This window comes from Trachurus trachurus, assembly GCF_905171665.1.
Source record: "Trachurus trachurus genome assembly, chromosome: 10".
In the NCBI taxonomy this organism is placed as follows: Eukaryota; Metazoa; Chordata; class Actinopteri; order Carangiformes; family Carangidae; genus Trachurus; species Trachurus trachurus.
The window spans coordinates 24,817,800-24,835,147 of record NC_139894.1 but is presented as its reverse complement, the minus strand read 5'-3'; the positions used below and the strand labels follow the sequence as shown (position 1 = coordinate 24,835,147).

The following is a 17,348-nucleotide window of genomic DNA, read 5'->3' as shown; positions in this document are numbered from 1 at the left end:
AAAATGCAAAAATCCTGCAATTCTTTAAACACCTACTGTATCTTGGAAAGAGAGGAAGAGAAAGGAGTGATATTAATTATACAATAGGCCTGTAGCTGTCAGAGTTAGAGAGAAAGTGGGGCCTCTCTGGCTGTGGATGTCACTAATCATAGGGTGTGACACAGCATGACACCCTGCTATCTCAATGTAACACACAAGCAACCATGTACACAATGAGCACGGCAGCACACAATGACACATTCTATATTTGTAGCTTCATCATAGCGATAATTCCTTCCTCGAGGCCGAACAATAATATAAGAGACGGCTGCTGCGTAAAATGTTTGGGGGGGTAATGAAAGTTATTTTTTTCGCTTTCACCCCTTATGCACACAGATGGAATTTGCAATGAATTTAAATGATGCCGGCAAGGGAATGGATAGATAACGCACAAACAAATAAATGGATCATCAGGCAGAGTGCGCACATAGGTACACTGAGGATTTGTCTACCATCAGCAGCTTCAATAACACGTCAGTCAGTTCATGTGTGGAGTAATAACGTTCTTGTGATTGATCGATATAAAGAAAACGCTGTGCCACAGATGTTCCATAATGAAAAGGGCTGAAGAGGGGAGAGGAACTGCTTTGACGAGGCTCAAAATGGTCGTCAATATAACCGTCTCAAATTGAAAGCTGCAGTACTTTGGGTGGTCGTCATCTGTGCACTAAATGTGCACAAGGGGATTTCAGAAGTTGTAGTACAATTTTGAAAATTGCTGAGCCAAAAAAAAAAAAAAAAAAGCTAATTTCCTGTTGCAGCATCAGTGCAGAAAAAGCCTGCAGGCTGGTTCAGGGCGTCAGAATGGCAAACTCTTTTTCACTGTCACTTATTGGCACCCAGGAGGCCTCTCATCGTGATGAATATGCTGACAATTATCACACAACTATCCACTTTCTATGGTCAGAGCCAGAGGTGTTATGAAGGCTGATGGAATAAACTTGATGGATTTAAAGCAACAGCTCACATTGTTACTGTGTGTTAAAGGCTGATGTATATTGCAAAGGATCTGTGTGATCAGATTTTCAGTTTGGGAAGAGGTGACAGCTGATAAAGCAGCAGACTGAGGGAAAACATGTGGCATGGTTGTGCTTAACATTTTTAAACTGGGCAAGATTTAACAGATGTGGGGAGAGTTCCTGTGAGGCTCATCAATAATACTGATTGAATCCTGTCTAGGTGGCTCTGCCTGGCTATGCTGCAGTCATCTTTAATATGAGTATTGTGCATTAGGCACACATCAGGCATGCATCCAGTGTCCAGTATGTTGTGTGATATTGTGGAAGACATAAAATGTGTATTTATTCATTCAGTACTGATGATACAATTTGATATGGCCAATACAAAACATAGAATAATGTGTTGAGCAGACTCTGCAGCTATTAATTGTAAGCCTTGGTTGGGCTTTAAATGTAAAATGTATTTAAAATAATCAGTTTTCATCATCTAAAGCTACATGATACTGTGGTTCTAGCACCCTTGTGCTGTTTCCATATCCTCAAAACCTATTTATATAAATAAGTGTTGTGCTCACAGCCCCTTACACTGCCCCCAAGTGGCCAGGAAATAAATCATTGCAGGTTTAACAGCAACTGTATATGTTGGATGATGGTGACACTGGAGGTATTATGGGAGAAAAAGTAAAATCTGATGGTTGAATGAAACAGCAGGAATGGACCAGAATGCAGACACTGGACTCAAAGGTCATCGAACATAGTGAAGAAGGAAAAGAACTGAAGTCAAAGAGAAAGACTGAGTATAGGAGGTAATCGGAACACCAGAGTGATAGCTCTATTGTCTCAAAATGGTGCCAAACGTGCCAATTTAAAATTGCCTGTCGGTGGTGTCACAAGCTGCACGTTCACATTTTGAGTATCTTGCATATTGCATGCAATAAACGCCCCTCTCTCTCTCTCCTCTCCCTTCCTGTTTGTATCTCTTCATTATAAAGGCAAAATACCAAGGACATGTATTCTTCTCTCTGTTCTCCATTTCTGTCTCACTGTCTGTGCAGGTCCATCTACCTGTGTTTATACAAGCAAGAGTATTCATGCAGACGCAAATTAGTTTGAGGGACATGCATGTGAACATACTGCATAATTATATGTTGTTTGCACTCATTAATCTGAAGTCAGCAAAAATGGGTTCTTATTAATTGTTTAACAACGGCTTCTTTCTCTGTCAACATAGGACAGACTGGCTATTTGTTGGATCACTGCTCCTCCTTTACTTTTATTCCTATCTCCTTGTCATATCTAAAGTCTGTAAGTCATATCCCATTTGCCCAAAGCACAGAGGGAGAGACACGACTCTCATGGAAATAAAACTGAACCAATAGACATAGTTGATTCCTTTATTCGGTTACAAAAGCATGATGACTTCCTTCCAGGACACTTTGGTTAGAAAAAAAAAGGTTTATTTCTCCAAAAGTTTGACTCCTAATAGCTGTATTCTTTTTTTTTCTTTTTTTAAAAACTTTTTAAAACTGAGAATCCATTTATTGACCATCGTTTTCATTTTAAAACTCAGCAACACCTTTTTCATAATTAAAAAAACAAAACAAAACAAAGAAAACAACAATAATGAAGTTTCTGGTGAACAAACTGTGATTAGATTCCAATAGTAAAATACTGTGAAAAAGGAAAACGACAAAGAAATATTCCAATGGTGTTAAATTTCAAGCACTTAAAGAACACCGACAAATTAAAATGAAACTAACTCAAAACTGGCTTTAAACAACATTAGCGTCTACAGATTTATTCAACATCAGTGTGAGTGTGTTCTTTTTTATTTTTTTATTTATTTTTTTACACCCCTCCAAGTGTATAACACTTTCCTGGCACCCCAGCTCTCCTTTATAATACAAACATTGAGCGTCTTATTTTTTTTAATTTTTTTTTTTACAAATCTTGTTATGGCATATAAAACATCTGTCTGAAGGTAAAGCCTCCACTGTAGAGTGCTGTGCTGTGTCCTAATTAATACAACAACAGCAAAAGAGGACGCATAGATGAAGGAAGAAAGTAAAAGTACTCACGCAGTAGGTACAGTAACTAATCCATGTACACTGAGGCATGATCTGTAGGAGAACAAACATTTTCACTGGGGGAAGAGAAAAGCCTTTTATATACATAAGAGGTGGCGATATGTATGATTTCAGTAAACTCTGACTGCCCACTTTTGTTGCTCATATGAGGATGTAAGGAAAGAGAAACATCATACATTAGATTTGGTACTATTTCTTTCTTTTTTTTTTCTTTTAAAGCAGAAACTCAGAGGAGAAGAAACAATAATAGATGGCCAGTTGTGGAAGCAGAGGATGAGCGGTGCCGCCTTTATACAGACATTTGAGGTCAGCTAGAGTGCGCGGTACATAATATAAAGTGACCTCTGGCATCTTACAGCAGTGAAAATCCCATTTGCAGCAACAACCTTATGGTCACCTTGAAGTAAAACCACACCTTTGAACACTGTTAAAACTCTTAGATATCAACCATGTGTGATGATGATGATGATGATGTTGCATTTCAGGACACATTATTCTGAATTACTATAATTTGGCATTTTGATGTACCTGCTGTCTGCTCCACCTGTGCCATATACTGAGGGTTTCCCATATTTCAGTACAATCTTTGTGACAATCCAGGGACCTGAAATGACTGTTTTTAACTGTGGAATATTTGCGGGGGTGGAGAGAGCAAACGGTAGACGGGCAAGAAAGAAGGAGGGAGATTTTGCAGGTTTTTGAGAAGGCACATGATGTAACCTTTACATAGCTTCCGACAGTGATGTGATGCTATTGGTTTATGTCGCACTTTAACAATTTTCACTTGTTGAGTTTAACCAAATTTGTCCAGGGTGCACCCCGCACTCACCCTGTGTTGTCACCCTGGGAATGGCTCCTGCCAGTCAGAAATCAGTACAGCTAATGGTTGGATGAAGTTTAAGGGGGAAGGTTACCAGTATTTTGTTTTTCTTATTGTCAATAAATACTATGGGAAGACCAGAATAAATCTAAGATAAGTATTTCTTGTGTGTTTGAATGCTGATAAACTGTAATTTATCCCTCTGTTACTACTAACAAATTGTAAAAGTGAATCAGTGTGGGAAGTTAACAGTTACAGTTTGTTTTTTTTGGAATAAATCCCACACACCACCAGGCTGCTGTACACAGTGCAGAAAATGTGTGTTAAAATAGTTCCCAATAAACTTAATATTTACTCTCATATTAGTAAAGCTGGCTTTAGTGTTAAGGACAATTAGAAAAACATGACACCAGCCTTATTCAATATGAATGTAAGCCACAACATTAGCTGAAGCTTTCTACTGATGGCTGGTAACTCGCGGTACTAATTCAACAGAACGGACCAAGAAATGCAAAGTACATCATCAAAGTCCTTTTGTTTACAGTGCAGAAACATTTGGGATTAAATTTTCTTTGTCAATCCCAGGCTGTCTACCCACTGTCATCTCTGCCCTCTCCTGTCCAGGGCCTGCCACTCTGGTTTCTGTTTATGTGACATGATCTGAAAGGGAGAGCTCCACAGCAGGGCCGTGCAGTGACCTCCGTAACCTTGACTTCCAATAAATAACACATAATGGCGACTGTGAAACCTCCTTTTTATGCTAGCTAGCAACAGTGAGAGGAGGCCAACTTTCCTTTTATAGGCCACGCACAATCGGCAGGGGATATGCCACTCTCAATAAATTGAGAGTGAATAGCTGCACTGCCCATTTCATTAAAACTGAATATGGCTGAAAATACATCACAGGGGTGAGTGAATTATGCAGCAACCGCTCTAACAATAGTTTGAGGAATATTTTCTCCAGATTATGTCTGGATATGTCGATTTTTGTTCGTGAACGTGCTGCAAATAGACCCCGCCCCACCACCCAGTATATCAATGGATATGCTATGAATGTCACAACAGTAGAATACAGTGTAAGGTCACTCAGTACTGTACATAGCCACAGAGTAATGTGTTAGTGTGTTGTCTGACACGGGTCAAAGTGAGCGTGCCTGACTCTGCGCTCTGAGCTCTGTGGTTATTAAATACTAAAACTCTCTATCTATATGCTGGCCGAAACAAATGACCCAGCAGCAACAAGTGTGTAATGTATTTGTGTTCATTTGTGATAATGGTCATATGGCACAAAGACAAGGCATGATGTGTTAAATGAGGTGTAGCAGCAATGCATGTTTTGTTGTAGCCTGGTTAAACTGCTGATTTACCCAGCACTGACCTTTTAGTTGAGGATAAGTCAAATCAAACTACTTCTGACAAAGCTCTTTATGCTATTACAACAGTGTAAACTATATACCATATCGTAAAAACTGGCTATGCTACGCAGAGCACTTTATCCTTCCAAAATGGTGTGTAAATGTGAGAGTGAGGGAGAGGGAGAGCGGGAATGTCCCAAAACAATATCGACTCATCGTAGCAGTCACAAGTGTTCGTCCTCCTCCTCTGCCACATCTGTGCAAAGACACATTCCGTCAGCCATCACAAAGCATCTAGGTAGTACAAGGTCAGCAGTGGAGGTGAAGATATTGCACACGCAGACTAACGTCAACAGCTCCATCGCAATGGCACAGCGCAGGTGTCACACTGAAGAATAAAGTGTTTTTTTTTCCCCACATAAATGAACACTGTAAAAAATTCAAAAACACGCCCCGTTCTTTATTGCAGCACATTTCCCTTCTTCTTTACCGTATCTCTTTTCCAAACATCCACTTATTTAAAAAAAATGTTGCGAGTCTCTGTTCGTAGTTTGTAAGGAGCGGTTTGAGAGTGCATTTTGGCAGTAAGTAAAGTCTTGAAGGATTTTGGGCGCGTTGACAGCCAGGAGAACAGATGGGTCAAACTGGACAGCCATGATTTTTGAGGTCCTTAGAGTCTTGTGCTCTTCTTTTGCCCCACCCTGCCTATTCCTCGCCGCCAGCACAGTCATGTGATGATCACATGCCGGAGGCACCCAGTCCCATGCTGGCGGTGTGGCTCATACAGGGTAGCGTTTGAACGGTCTTGGGGAAGTCGTGTGTGAGGATTCGTCCGTTCTCTCCGCCGCTCCCGTTGCCGCTCATCCTGGTCAGGGTGGAGCAGCGCATGGCGTCGTTGATGGATTGCTGCAGAAACAAAGACACCACAGTTAGTCTGCACACATGATATCTGTATATCTCGCTCTATGTATTGTATATCCTAATGACAACAGAGAAAGCTTATGCAACACTTAGAGCTAGCAGCGCACAGTTATGCTCTTTAAAAGGTCTTTCAGCTATAGAGGGATAATCTGCAGGATGCAATTTCTCTGGTCTTTATTATACAAATATATGCGCATAAGCATCTGTTGATGTCACTATCTGAATGTGGTGCTGGCACACCAGGAATTTCGGGGGCAGAATGGGCTGTTAGGAGTCATAGGGTACTAGTTTTCGCCCTCTTTATCTGGACCTGAGTGCTGTTCGCGGGTGGTAAACCGTGGCACTGGCCGATGTGCATCGACGTCCTAATTTGCAACAGGAGGAGCAGAGCAGAGTGTGGGCAGTAAGAGCAGAGCTGAGGCTTCACTCATTGGTTTAATAGCTCCATTCTCCAGCCTGGCACAATAAAAGCCACTGGGCTCAAAAGCCGACCTAATGATGTGTGATGCACTTGTGTGTGCGTGTGTGAGAGCGCACATGTGCCTCTTTGGTGTCTGCCTGCCTAGCCTATTCTATAGCTGATTAAATTGGGCAAAGCGAGTGCAACCTGGAGCAACCGGTGAGTGCTGCATGGAGACTGGAGAATTACACCACCCTCTAATTGGAACAGCGTTGTTGTTTCTTTCAAGCCAAACAGCATAAAGGCACCGCTGGACTAATAGGCTCCTCGCCAGTTTCATCAGCATACTGATCAGGTGCCTCTTCGTGGGCTGATTAAAACATAAGAGATCTGTATTGAAGATCAGTCCTTGTCTTGGCCCTGCCTCGTTGTTTTTTGCTGTTTACATGAAGAGTATATCACTGGGCCACAAGGGGCTTTGATGTTGGAAGAATGAATCAAAGACTGCTTGTTGTAAATTGATCCATGAGGCAGCTGTTGGAGGTCAGACCTCACATCTCCAAATAAAGTATCAAGCAACAAGTCCTGACGCTCAGACCTCTGAACATACAACAGTTTGAGTTAGACCTTTCGGGGGTTAAAGCAGTGATGAAAAAACATGTGAGCCGCACCGGGCCTGCCTTATGGTATACATATAAAGGATGTTCACCACAATGGGCCCTGCATTTGCGAGACAGTCAGCAAAAAGAGAGGAAGGAGCAGGGGAGAGATTTGCTCAGAGCGACAGAGGTAGATAGATGTACCACTGTGATTCAAATTGCCTTTACACCTGTGCTGCAAAGTGAAATTTCTCCTCTTGTGAAGAGATTATTGTAATGAGTGAAGAAATTTGATTTAAATAGAGGCCTGTGATGAACATTTCTGTAAACTGAAATAAAAAAGTTTAATGGGTATTAGAAATTTGTCCAACAGAAAAAGTGACTGTGTATTTAGATAAGGGGGTTATAATGCAGAGTGAGGGGTAGTGTCCGCCTCTAGTGCTGAACACAGGAAAAATGTTTATAAATTCAGGTGTATATACAATATATATAGAGAGAGGCATAAGGGCAATTTTAAATCAAGTGATTCGACAACTGCAGATCAGTGACGTAAAGACTGAGCAAGGGAGCGGCAGAGGGAGAGAGAGGTACAGGAGAGCGGTTGCACTGCGGTGGAAGCCTTGAGAGGCCCTACTGTGATCACGGTTAGATGGGCGGAGAGGTGTGAGGAGGCGGATGTCATCATCATCATCATCATCATCATCATCATCATCATCATCATCATCTGGATCACAGCGTTTCCTACCCCGTGGCTGTGCTCTGCCCTTATATCTTAACAGTGTTGTTGGCGTACAAGCCGTAGCTCTGCAGCTCTGTGTAGGGGGCGCTAGCACCACTGTCTAAGGCTGAGCAGTGAAAGGCCTGAGCGGCTGAGGCGGCAGCGGCTCGCGCGGTGGACACCTTCATTCGGCGCGACTCGGTCCTGGACTTGTAGCAGAACTCCACCAGCGCCACCAGCATGGCCAGGCCCAGGCCGCCGATCAGGATGTAGAAGACTCCTGCAACGTTGCTGAGGCTCAGAGCGCTCGTCTTGTCCTGGAGGGAGGAGGGGGAAGAAAAGGGGGCAGAGCCAAGTGTTGAGTATGTACAGGTATACAGATATGCACACATATGACACACACACATACAGCGGGGAAAATAAGTATTGAACACGTCAACATTTTTCTCAGAAAATATATTTCTAATAGAGCTATTGACATGAAATTTTCACCAGATGTCGGCATCAACCCAAGTAATGCACACATACAAAGAAATCCGAACATTAATGTCCATAAATTAAGTTATTTGTAATAAAGTGAAATGACACAGGGAATAAGTATTGAACACATGAAGAAAAGGAGGGGCAAAAAGGTATGGAAAGCCAAGAAAGCAGCTGGAGTTTGTCAGTATTTAGAATGTAATCCTGTCTCCTATCAGTGCAAAGTAATATCTGCTGGTTTAGTCCTGATTGATGCCTTTTAAAAAGGTTTCTCACCACCAAGGTGTCAGACAATAAGTATTGCATGGTGGGCAATGGCAAAGGGCTGTCTAAAGACCTACACAACCTTACTATTGCAAAACAGGAGTCAAAACAATAATCAGAAGGGTTCCCTAACAGTCCAGGACACTGGTGGAGAGCTTCAGAAAGACCTGGGATCAGCAGGTACAGTTGTTTCAGAGAAAACAATAAGTAATGCACTCAACTGCCATGGCTTGCATGGTGTGTGTGCATGGAGGCCATGGCAGTTGAGTGCATTACTTATTGTTTTCTATGAAACAACTGTACCTGCTGATCCCAGGTCTTTCTGAAGCTCTCCACCAGTGTCCTGGACTGTTAGGGAACCCTTCTGAATATTGTTTTGACTCTTCTGTCTGAAATCTTTGGTTGCGTAGGTCTTTAGACAGCTCTTAGACAGCTCTTTGCCATTGCCCATCATGCAATACTTATTGTCTGACACCTTGGTGGTGAGAAACCTTTTTAAAAGGCATCAATCAGGACTAAACCAGCAGATATTACTTTGCACTGATAGGAGACAGGATTACATTCTAAATACTGACAAACTCCAGCTGCTTTCTTGGCTTTCCATACCTTTTTGCCCCTCCTTTTCTTCATGTGTTCAATACTTATTCCCTGTGTCATTTCACTTTATTACACATAACTTAATTTATGGACATTAATGTTCTGATTTCTTTGTATGTGTGCATTACTTGGGTTGATGCCGACATCTGGTGAAAATTTCATGTCAATAGCTCAATTAGAAATATATCTTCTGAGAAAAATGTTGACGTGTTCAATACTTATTTTCCCCGCTGTACATAAAGACAAACATTAGTCTGACAAACAGGAAGCACAAGTGCAAGGACTTCAACTCATCAAGGACCTCAACAAACTGACAAATATATTCACACAGACCCACGCATACTGAAAGTTTCCGCACACACACACATACACACACGCTGCAATCATACATGTAAAGACACACATACAGTATAACCACACAAAACATGAATTGTAAAAAGACATTTCAGAGGCCTGTCTTGCAAAGTTGGATTAAACTGAATAACTCTGGATTTAACTCTGGCTGTTTGATCTGATAAATTAATTGTAAATGGTCATGACAATGCAGGGAGACGTTTTTGTCGGCAGGCAACTTTGAGAGGAACAATAATAATGTAAAATAAGTTTGAATAAAGTTGCTTTATTAAACCTAAAATACATTTTATTTCAGGAATATATTAAAGATTTGTGAAATTATTAGTTTTGTCTTTACTGTATGTACAAAACAGGGATTAGAGCTAAACATTATTGCAGGAGGCAGCTGACCACTACGTTAGGGTTAGAGGATGTCGTCACCTGTCAAGAGAGCTCAGTACATTTATGATACCCACTGAAAAGCATAATGACAGGTCAAACCATCATTTAACACAAATAATGCAAATTCTCACTCAACCTTTGGCACATTTTACAATATATATTGATAAAAAAATGACCATAAATAATTTGTAGTGCAGCTGGTCTTCCTCTGTGGGAATAAACCCGAGCTTCACATAGAACAGCAAGAGCAGTAGGTAGCTGAATTAAGTCTGCTGCGTATTAAGTGTCCTGAGGTTCTTGCAGTGACTGACCAAGTGTAGACAGTTGGACCCATATCTCATCACTGCAGAAACAGAACTTCATGATGACACTATCACATAAATAAGACGTATTGTGACTGCGCCTTAATGACGAGAAGTAATCAGACTTTTTAATTAAAAAAAAGAAGAATGTCTGCACAGTGAAAATTAGCTCCCAGTGATTTATTCAAGCCACATTTTGGTCACAGGCCTTCATCAAGTCATTTTTAATTTAACAAAGCATGCTCCTGCAGTGATCCTCTCTACATCAACAGAGGCTTCATTAATGAAACGTTTGCACTTTCTGTTTGTTTCTCATATTAAGTCTTGTGATTTTTTTTCTTGTTTTTTATAAGAGAGGACAAAGTTGTTTATGTTTCTTTGAAGACCCTCCTGTTGCAAATATGCAGCTTCATAGCTGTTTTGAAGACCAGATGTCCAGACTCACCAGTGGATTAGATTAGTAGGACCAGATAGTAATTGAAAGATATTCTCACTGTGTTGAATGTGCTTTGTGAGACAGGCCCCAGATATTAAGAACAGATACTGATCTAAAAATGTTTGACTACTTCATACATTTCTTTACATTTAAACACACACAGCAGTTTTCTATAAATAACATCTCATGGGGGAACTGGTGGGTACAGGTCAAGTGCATTAACCCCTAACAACACATGCATTCATGCAGCAACAGCACAAACAAGTCTTCTGACAAGTTTGACATTGCTTTAAATTATAGGTCATTATTCTCTACTGCAATGGCGATTCCCTACTTCCCTACTTACATTTACACCTATTAGTAGTTCCTAATTAAATGATATCGTTAAGATTAAAACTTGAATCAGTCGATCCAATTTAATTCGTGGAACAATCAGGGCTAACTGAGGATGTTATTTCATGTAAATCCACTTGGGGAATACCTTTGAGATCAATGCCACATGGAAACCTATTCTGTTACATGTTGTGATGCTTTGATGTGAAATTAGCTTAAAAATAGCAGAGGTTATTAGCCACCACAGATTTTCTGGCTTTTAATTGTCCGTTCATTTAGATAAATAGAATTTAACTCCAAGGATACATTTGCATTTTAACTTATTTAGTCTGTCTAGAGGCCAAGCATAATTTAGAATAAACCCTATCATATAAAGTTGTAATTACGTATGTGGTGTAAATAAAGTTTTTATACTCTGGCAAGGGTGTCAAAGTATGAGCTATGAAGGACTGAAAGTCTGTAGATTTCAGAGACTAATTCTTCCTCTCAGGTTGAAATTATGTTCATCACCTGGAGCTGTGTTGGTCCTAGCATGGTGTGTATGTCAATGTGTGTGCATTCAAACTTTCTACTTAGAAATACAAAAGATACTAATTAAGTGTCTTATCACTTCACACTGCTAATAAATGTTTAATGTATGAAGTTAGAGAAACCGTGGGAGTTCTTTAAACATAGGAGAAAGTTGTTGCAAAATTAAAAAAAAAAGCAACTCATCATTGAAAGAAAGGCATCTTCATCAGGCAAGAAGATTTAAACTTCTTATCCCTTTAAGGTGAACATTGAACTAAAGCAGCTCAGTTCCAGATTGTTTCTTGGCTACTTTTTTTTTTTTTTTTTTTGTATGAAATAAATACCACAGACAAAACAAATAACATAAAAAAAATGTTGTTGTTGCCAAATTAATTTTCAGAGTCAAGCTAAGCAGCTACCCTGTTTCTACTCTTTATGCTAAACTAATCTAACTAGCTGTAGCTACATCGCTAGTGCACATGAGAGTGGTATCAATCTTATCATCAAAGTCTCCTGAAGAAGAGGATCGAGCATATTTTCAAAAATTTCAATTTTTTTCTTATTATTATTTCTTCTTTCTAGTGATGTCATATCGCCAGACACTCATTAAGTTCCTGTAGAAAGTCCCTGTAAGTACAGAGATATTTAAATTGGCATAATAAATTGCTCTGTTGTGACTTCTGTCAGCAAACATATTTATTGAGCCGTTAGCTATGAGTTCTACATACATAATATTTTCATATCATCTGTAGTAGCTTAGCAGAGACAGGGCCCATCATAGTACATAGTTTGACACCCTATAGCATTAAACTATGAAAATATGAGCAGGGGAAAGGAGGAGAAAAAGCTCTTGTGCTGACAGATCAGAAGGCCAGCTGACATCTCAACTGCATTCAGAGGTAGCTAAGCTCAAGAGCAAAGACTTTTCTGTCGGGGAGAGCCGCTTGGTGAGACAGTGGATAACATAAACCACAGATGCAGGCAAGCACAGTAGCAGACATGGCGTGACTCGGGGGTTCGATCTGGCGGACTGACAGGGTTTGCATCCATACGTGCACATTCTGCAGTGAGAGTCGAGGCAGAGTTAACATAAGGGCCAGAATGCAAAGGGTAAAGCTCAACTTATTTGAAAGGTTCTGTAAATGACCTTTAATATGAGCATAGTATTTTCATAAATGTGTTTTTATGTTTACTTAGTAACATTCTTTAAAGCCAGGCTTTTATTTTTTATACATTAGGCAGACGGATATTCAGTGCTCTTATTTTGAAAGCGTCTCGCTGAGACCTCGTACACATCCGGTGCTTCGGAGTTTACCGGCAGTAGGAAAAGAGTGTCTTCAATGCTAAAAGCAAGCAAAGTGTGTCTAACCCACATGGAACGCCCTAGCACCTGGCTAATAAGGGGCACAAGGTTTGTTTTGTTACCATTTCATGCTGTATTTATGTCCGGCTCGAGTTTGGTTGCCGTGGATATTTTCATGCATAAAGCGTATTGTGGTTAGCGGTAGCTACTATTAGCATCGGCGAGCTGCCGTGTCGGTCTGTATTGAAGTGAGATGAAGCTATAAGCTAACTCGTAGGTTGTTTTGGTAATGCAACAGGACTTATTTTGTCTGTTTTATATGAGGTCTGCTAAGGTTTAAAAACTGTTTATTGGGTTAAAAACGAACGGTTAAAAATGCTAGTTTCATGTCAAATATTGTTTTATATTGCACTCTATGGGAGGTTGTCTTTCAGTTAAAATGTGAATTTTCCCTCATGACTGTAACATCAATCGTAGCAGTTAAAATATATATATTTAAATTCATGGAGTAAAACCTGTGAGTCTACAATAAGTTTATTAGATAAAAAGAGAGTCAACTTACATGATTGTTTGTGATAAAGGCAGTTAAAGGTAATTTCAAGTAAGAGTAAAGGTAACTGTATTTTGTTTTCTTCTTTTCATAGCTCTTACGGTGTGTTTACATTGAATACGGTCCAAGGAATAAAACATTGTGAACCATCAGTTTGAGAGTTCGACCATCATTTAGCCGGGGATGCTACAGTAAGAGCTTAGTAAGAGCTTCACCTCATCCGTCACATCACGCCGCTGACCAAGGACAACTGTAGAGGGACCTGATGTGATGGTCAAGGATTGTGGTACCTGCTCACAACATGGAAGCATCAGTAAAGACGCCTCCAGACGACAGAGACTCCGAACAGATGAAGGATAAGGATACTGAAGAGGAGGATCTCCGTCGCTCTGGTCGCCTACGGAATCCCACGGAAAAGATGCTTGCATTTCATGAGGAGGAGGCCCACAAAAAGGAGAAAAGGTTGACTCACATTTATGAACAATGGAAGATCCAGGCACGTAAGGCTAGAAAACAGTTAAAGTTTGACATTCCTGAAAGTGACATTGCAACTCTTATAGACACACTAGAAGAAGGAAAAAACTGTGTTATAAACCTGTACATAGACATCAGAGCTCACCTCACTCCATCTAATGAGACAAGACGTCGTATTGATGCCTGTGAGGCAGTTACAAGGGACATTGTTAAAATTGCTCTTGAAAGGATATCAGGCATAGATGAAGAATTTGATAGTGAAGCAGTAAGGCAGCGTCTTCATGAGCTTCTTAACAGAGACTATGCTCACTCCATCTACGGATCCACAGCTTCACCTCCAAGTCAACACTCAAGTAAAGGTTCAAGTCAACACTCTGTTATAGCAGCAAAAAGAGCAGACGCTGCAGCAGAATTAGCAGCAAAGGAAGCAGAGTATGAAGTGTTATTGAAGGAGGAGAAACAAAAAGAAAAGATTCAAGTCTTAGAGGAGAAACAAAAAGAAAAGATTCAAGTCTTAGAGGAGAAACAAAAAGAAAAGATTCGACTCCTAGAGGGACAACAAAGGAAAGAACTTGAAGCTCAAAAACGTGAGTTGGAAAGATTAAAGGCAGAGAAGGACATTAAAGCTGCACGAGCTAGGTTCACAACTTATGATCAGGAAGTAATGCAGGAAGCAAGTGTTCATTCTGTAGATCAGATGAGAACGAGAGAACATCAGTTTGTGTGTCCTCCTTCAGCTCTCATCCAGCAGCCCACTGATATCACAGTGACAGCATCACCTGCAAGGACAGATGTAAGTTATCTGGCTCAGGCAGTCCAAGATAGCATAGCTCTGAACAGGCTCCCAATGCCAGAACCGTCTGTATTTACTGGTGACCCTATCCAGTTCATTGAGTGGAAGGCTTCCTTCACATCCCTCATAGACAAAAAGAACATTGCTTCAGCTGACAAATTACATTATTTGAAAAAATATGTAGGAGGTCCAGCTCGAAAGACACTTGATGGCATATTTTATAGAAATGATGATGAAGCCTACAAAGATGGATGGAACCGTCTCAACCACAGGTATGGTCAGCCGTTTGTTATACAAAAAGCATTCAGGGAAAAACTAACAAACTGGCCAAAGGTCCATCCAAGAGATGCTGAGGGACTTAGAGCATTCGCTGATTTCTTACACTCATGTCTGGAAGCCATGCCTTATGTTAAAGGTCTGGACATTTTGAACGATTGTGAAGAAAACCAGAAATTGGTCCAAAAGCTACCTGATTGGGCAGCATCACAGTGGAACCGCAAGGTCACTCAAGTCATGAGAGTTGACCAGGAGTTTCCCAGCTTCCAGGAGTTTGTCTTCTTCATTGTAACGGAGGCAGAAATTGCATGTAATCCTATTACTTCATTCCACGCTCTCCACTCATCAGAGGCTAAGTCATCACGTCATCTGAAAGAAAAGAAATGTAAATCCAGTGTTTATCACACACAGACAGTTACAGAGAATGATACACAAGGACAGTTAAGAACAGGTTTAAAGCCACCATGTGTGTTTTGTCAAGACAGTAAACATCAACTTCATCGCTGTCCTGAGTTTAAAGGGAAAGCTCTGGAGGAACGACGGAAATATGTGAAAGAAAAGAAGCTTTGCTATGGCTGCTTGAGGACGGGCCATAACGCCAAGGACTGCCGCAATAGACATTCATGCGACAAATGTAAAGCAAGACATCCTACGCTTCTCCATGATGACACCTACACCAAGGCCAAGCCCACGTCGGTCTCAAATCAAAGTAACACAGAGGAAACAGCAACCACATTGGCTCTCAGTGTGGCAACTAAGGAGCCATCTACCAACACTTCAATGATAGTGCCAGTGTGGGTTTCTTCTGTCAGCAATCCAGGTACGGAAAGACTTGTTTATGCGCTGCTTGATACCCAAAGCGATACAGTCTTCATTGACCAAGAAGTCAGCAATAGTTTACAGACTGAAACTCATCCTGTAAGACTGAAACTAACAACCATGACAGGAAAGGATGCATTAATGCATAGTCAAAGAGTGTCAGGTTTGAGAGTGAGAGGTTACTGCTCTGCTATCCACATTGATCTCCCCCCTGCTTACACCAAGGACTGTATACCAGTGAATCGAACACACATTCCTACCTGTGACACGGCACGGAACTGGAATCATCTCATCAAAATAGCAGATGAAATCCCACCACAGCTGGAATGTGAAGTCGGTCTGCTGATCGGCTACAATTGCTCAAGGGCACTGGCACCACGGCAGGTAATCCTTGGAGGAGATAGCGAACCATATGCAGTTCAGACGGATTTGGGGTGGAGTATCGTAGGCTGTTCACCTCACCACAACTCACCAAGTATCACCAACATGTGTCACAGAGTTTCAGTCAGAGAGCTTCCTCCAGTGACCCCAGCTGAGGCACTCAGGGTTCTCGAGTCTGACTTTAAAGATGCCAATAAGGACGGAAAGACTGTGTCTCAGGATGACATCCGCTTCCTGGATGTGTTAAAGGAAGGGATCAAGAGGAACATTCATGGACATTACGAGATGCCACTCCCCTTTAAAGAGAGACCCTATCTCCCTGACAACAAACAACTGGCGATGGTACGGCTCAGTCACCTTAAAAGAAAGCTGGCGAAGGATGACAAGTACAAAGAACATTATGTGAAGTTTATGAATGAAATCATTGAAAAGGGTGAGGCAGAGGAAGTTCAGGATCAAGGGAAGGAAGGAGAGAAGTGGTACATTCCTCACCACGGAGTGTATCACTCGAAAAAACCTGACAAACTCCGTGTGGTTTTTGATTGCTCGGCTAAGTACAGGGGAACGAGCCTCAATGATCATCTCCTGTCAGGCCCAGATCTGCTGAACAATCTGAACGGCGTGCTTCTCAGATTCAGACAGCACCATGTCGCATTGATGTGCGACATTGAAAAAATGTTTCATCAGTTCTACGTGTATGAAGCTGACAGAGACTATCTACGTTTCCTATGGTGGAAAGACGGCAACTTTAATGCAGAGCCGCAGGAGTTCAGAATGAAAGTGCATCTCTTCGGTGCTGCGTCATCGCCAGGATGCGCTAACTACGGACTGAAGCAGCTTGCAACGGACAATGAAAGTGAGTTTCCCCTCGGCTCAAAGTTCATCATGAAAGACTTTTATGTTGACGACGGTGTCACTAGTATAGAAAATGTGAATGATGCTATTCAGCTTGCACAGGAAGCACGGCAGCTCTGTGCTGCGGGTGGATTGAGACTGCACAAGTTTATGTGTAATAACAAATCTGTGCTGGAGAGTATCCCCCCATCTGAGCGTGCTGCTGAAGTGAAGTCTCTGGATCTGGTCTTCAAGGATGTGACGTTAGAGAGAGCCTTGGGAATCCACTGGCACATTGAATCAGACACCTTCAGATTTCGTGTTTGCCTGAAGGACCAGCCAGCAACACGACGTGGTATCTTG

General features: G+C 41.3%; 1 protein-coding gene across 1 annotated transcript in view; it reads right to left on the bottom strand.

Moving 5' to 3' along the window:
- Positions 1–5,998: 5,998 nt before the first annotated feature.
- Positions 5,999–17,348, bottom strand: part of gria1a (glutamate receptor, ionotropic, AMPA 1a) — a gene marked incomplete at its 3' end in the record, with an annotated part of 57,674 nt that continues 46,324 nt past the window's right edge. Inside the window, exons 13-14 of the mRNA XM_083980906.1 lie at positions 8,081–8,215; positions 5,999–6,166 (exon numbers count right to left, since the gene is read on the bottom strand). Of these exons, the coding sequence (XP_083837032.1) occupies positions 5,999–6,166; positions 8,081–8,215 (303 nt within the window). The remainder of the gene's footprint in view (positions 6,167–8,080; positions 8,216–17,348) is intronic.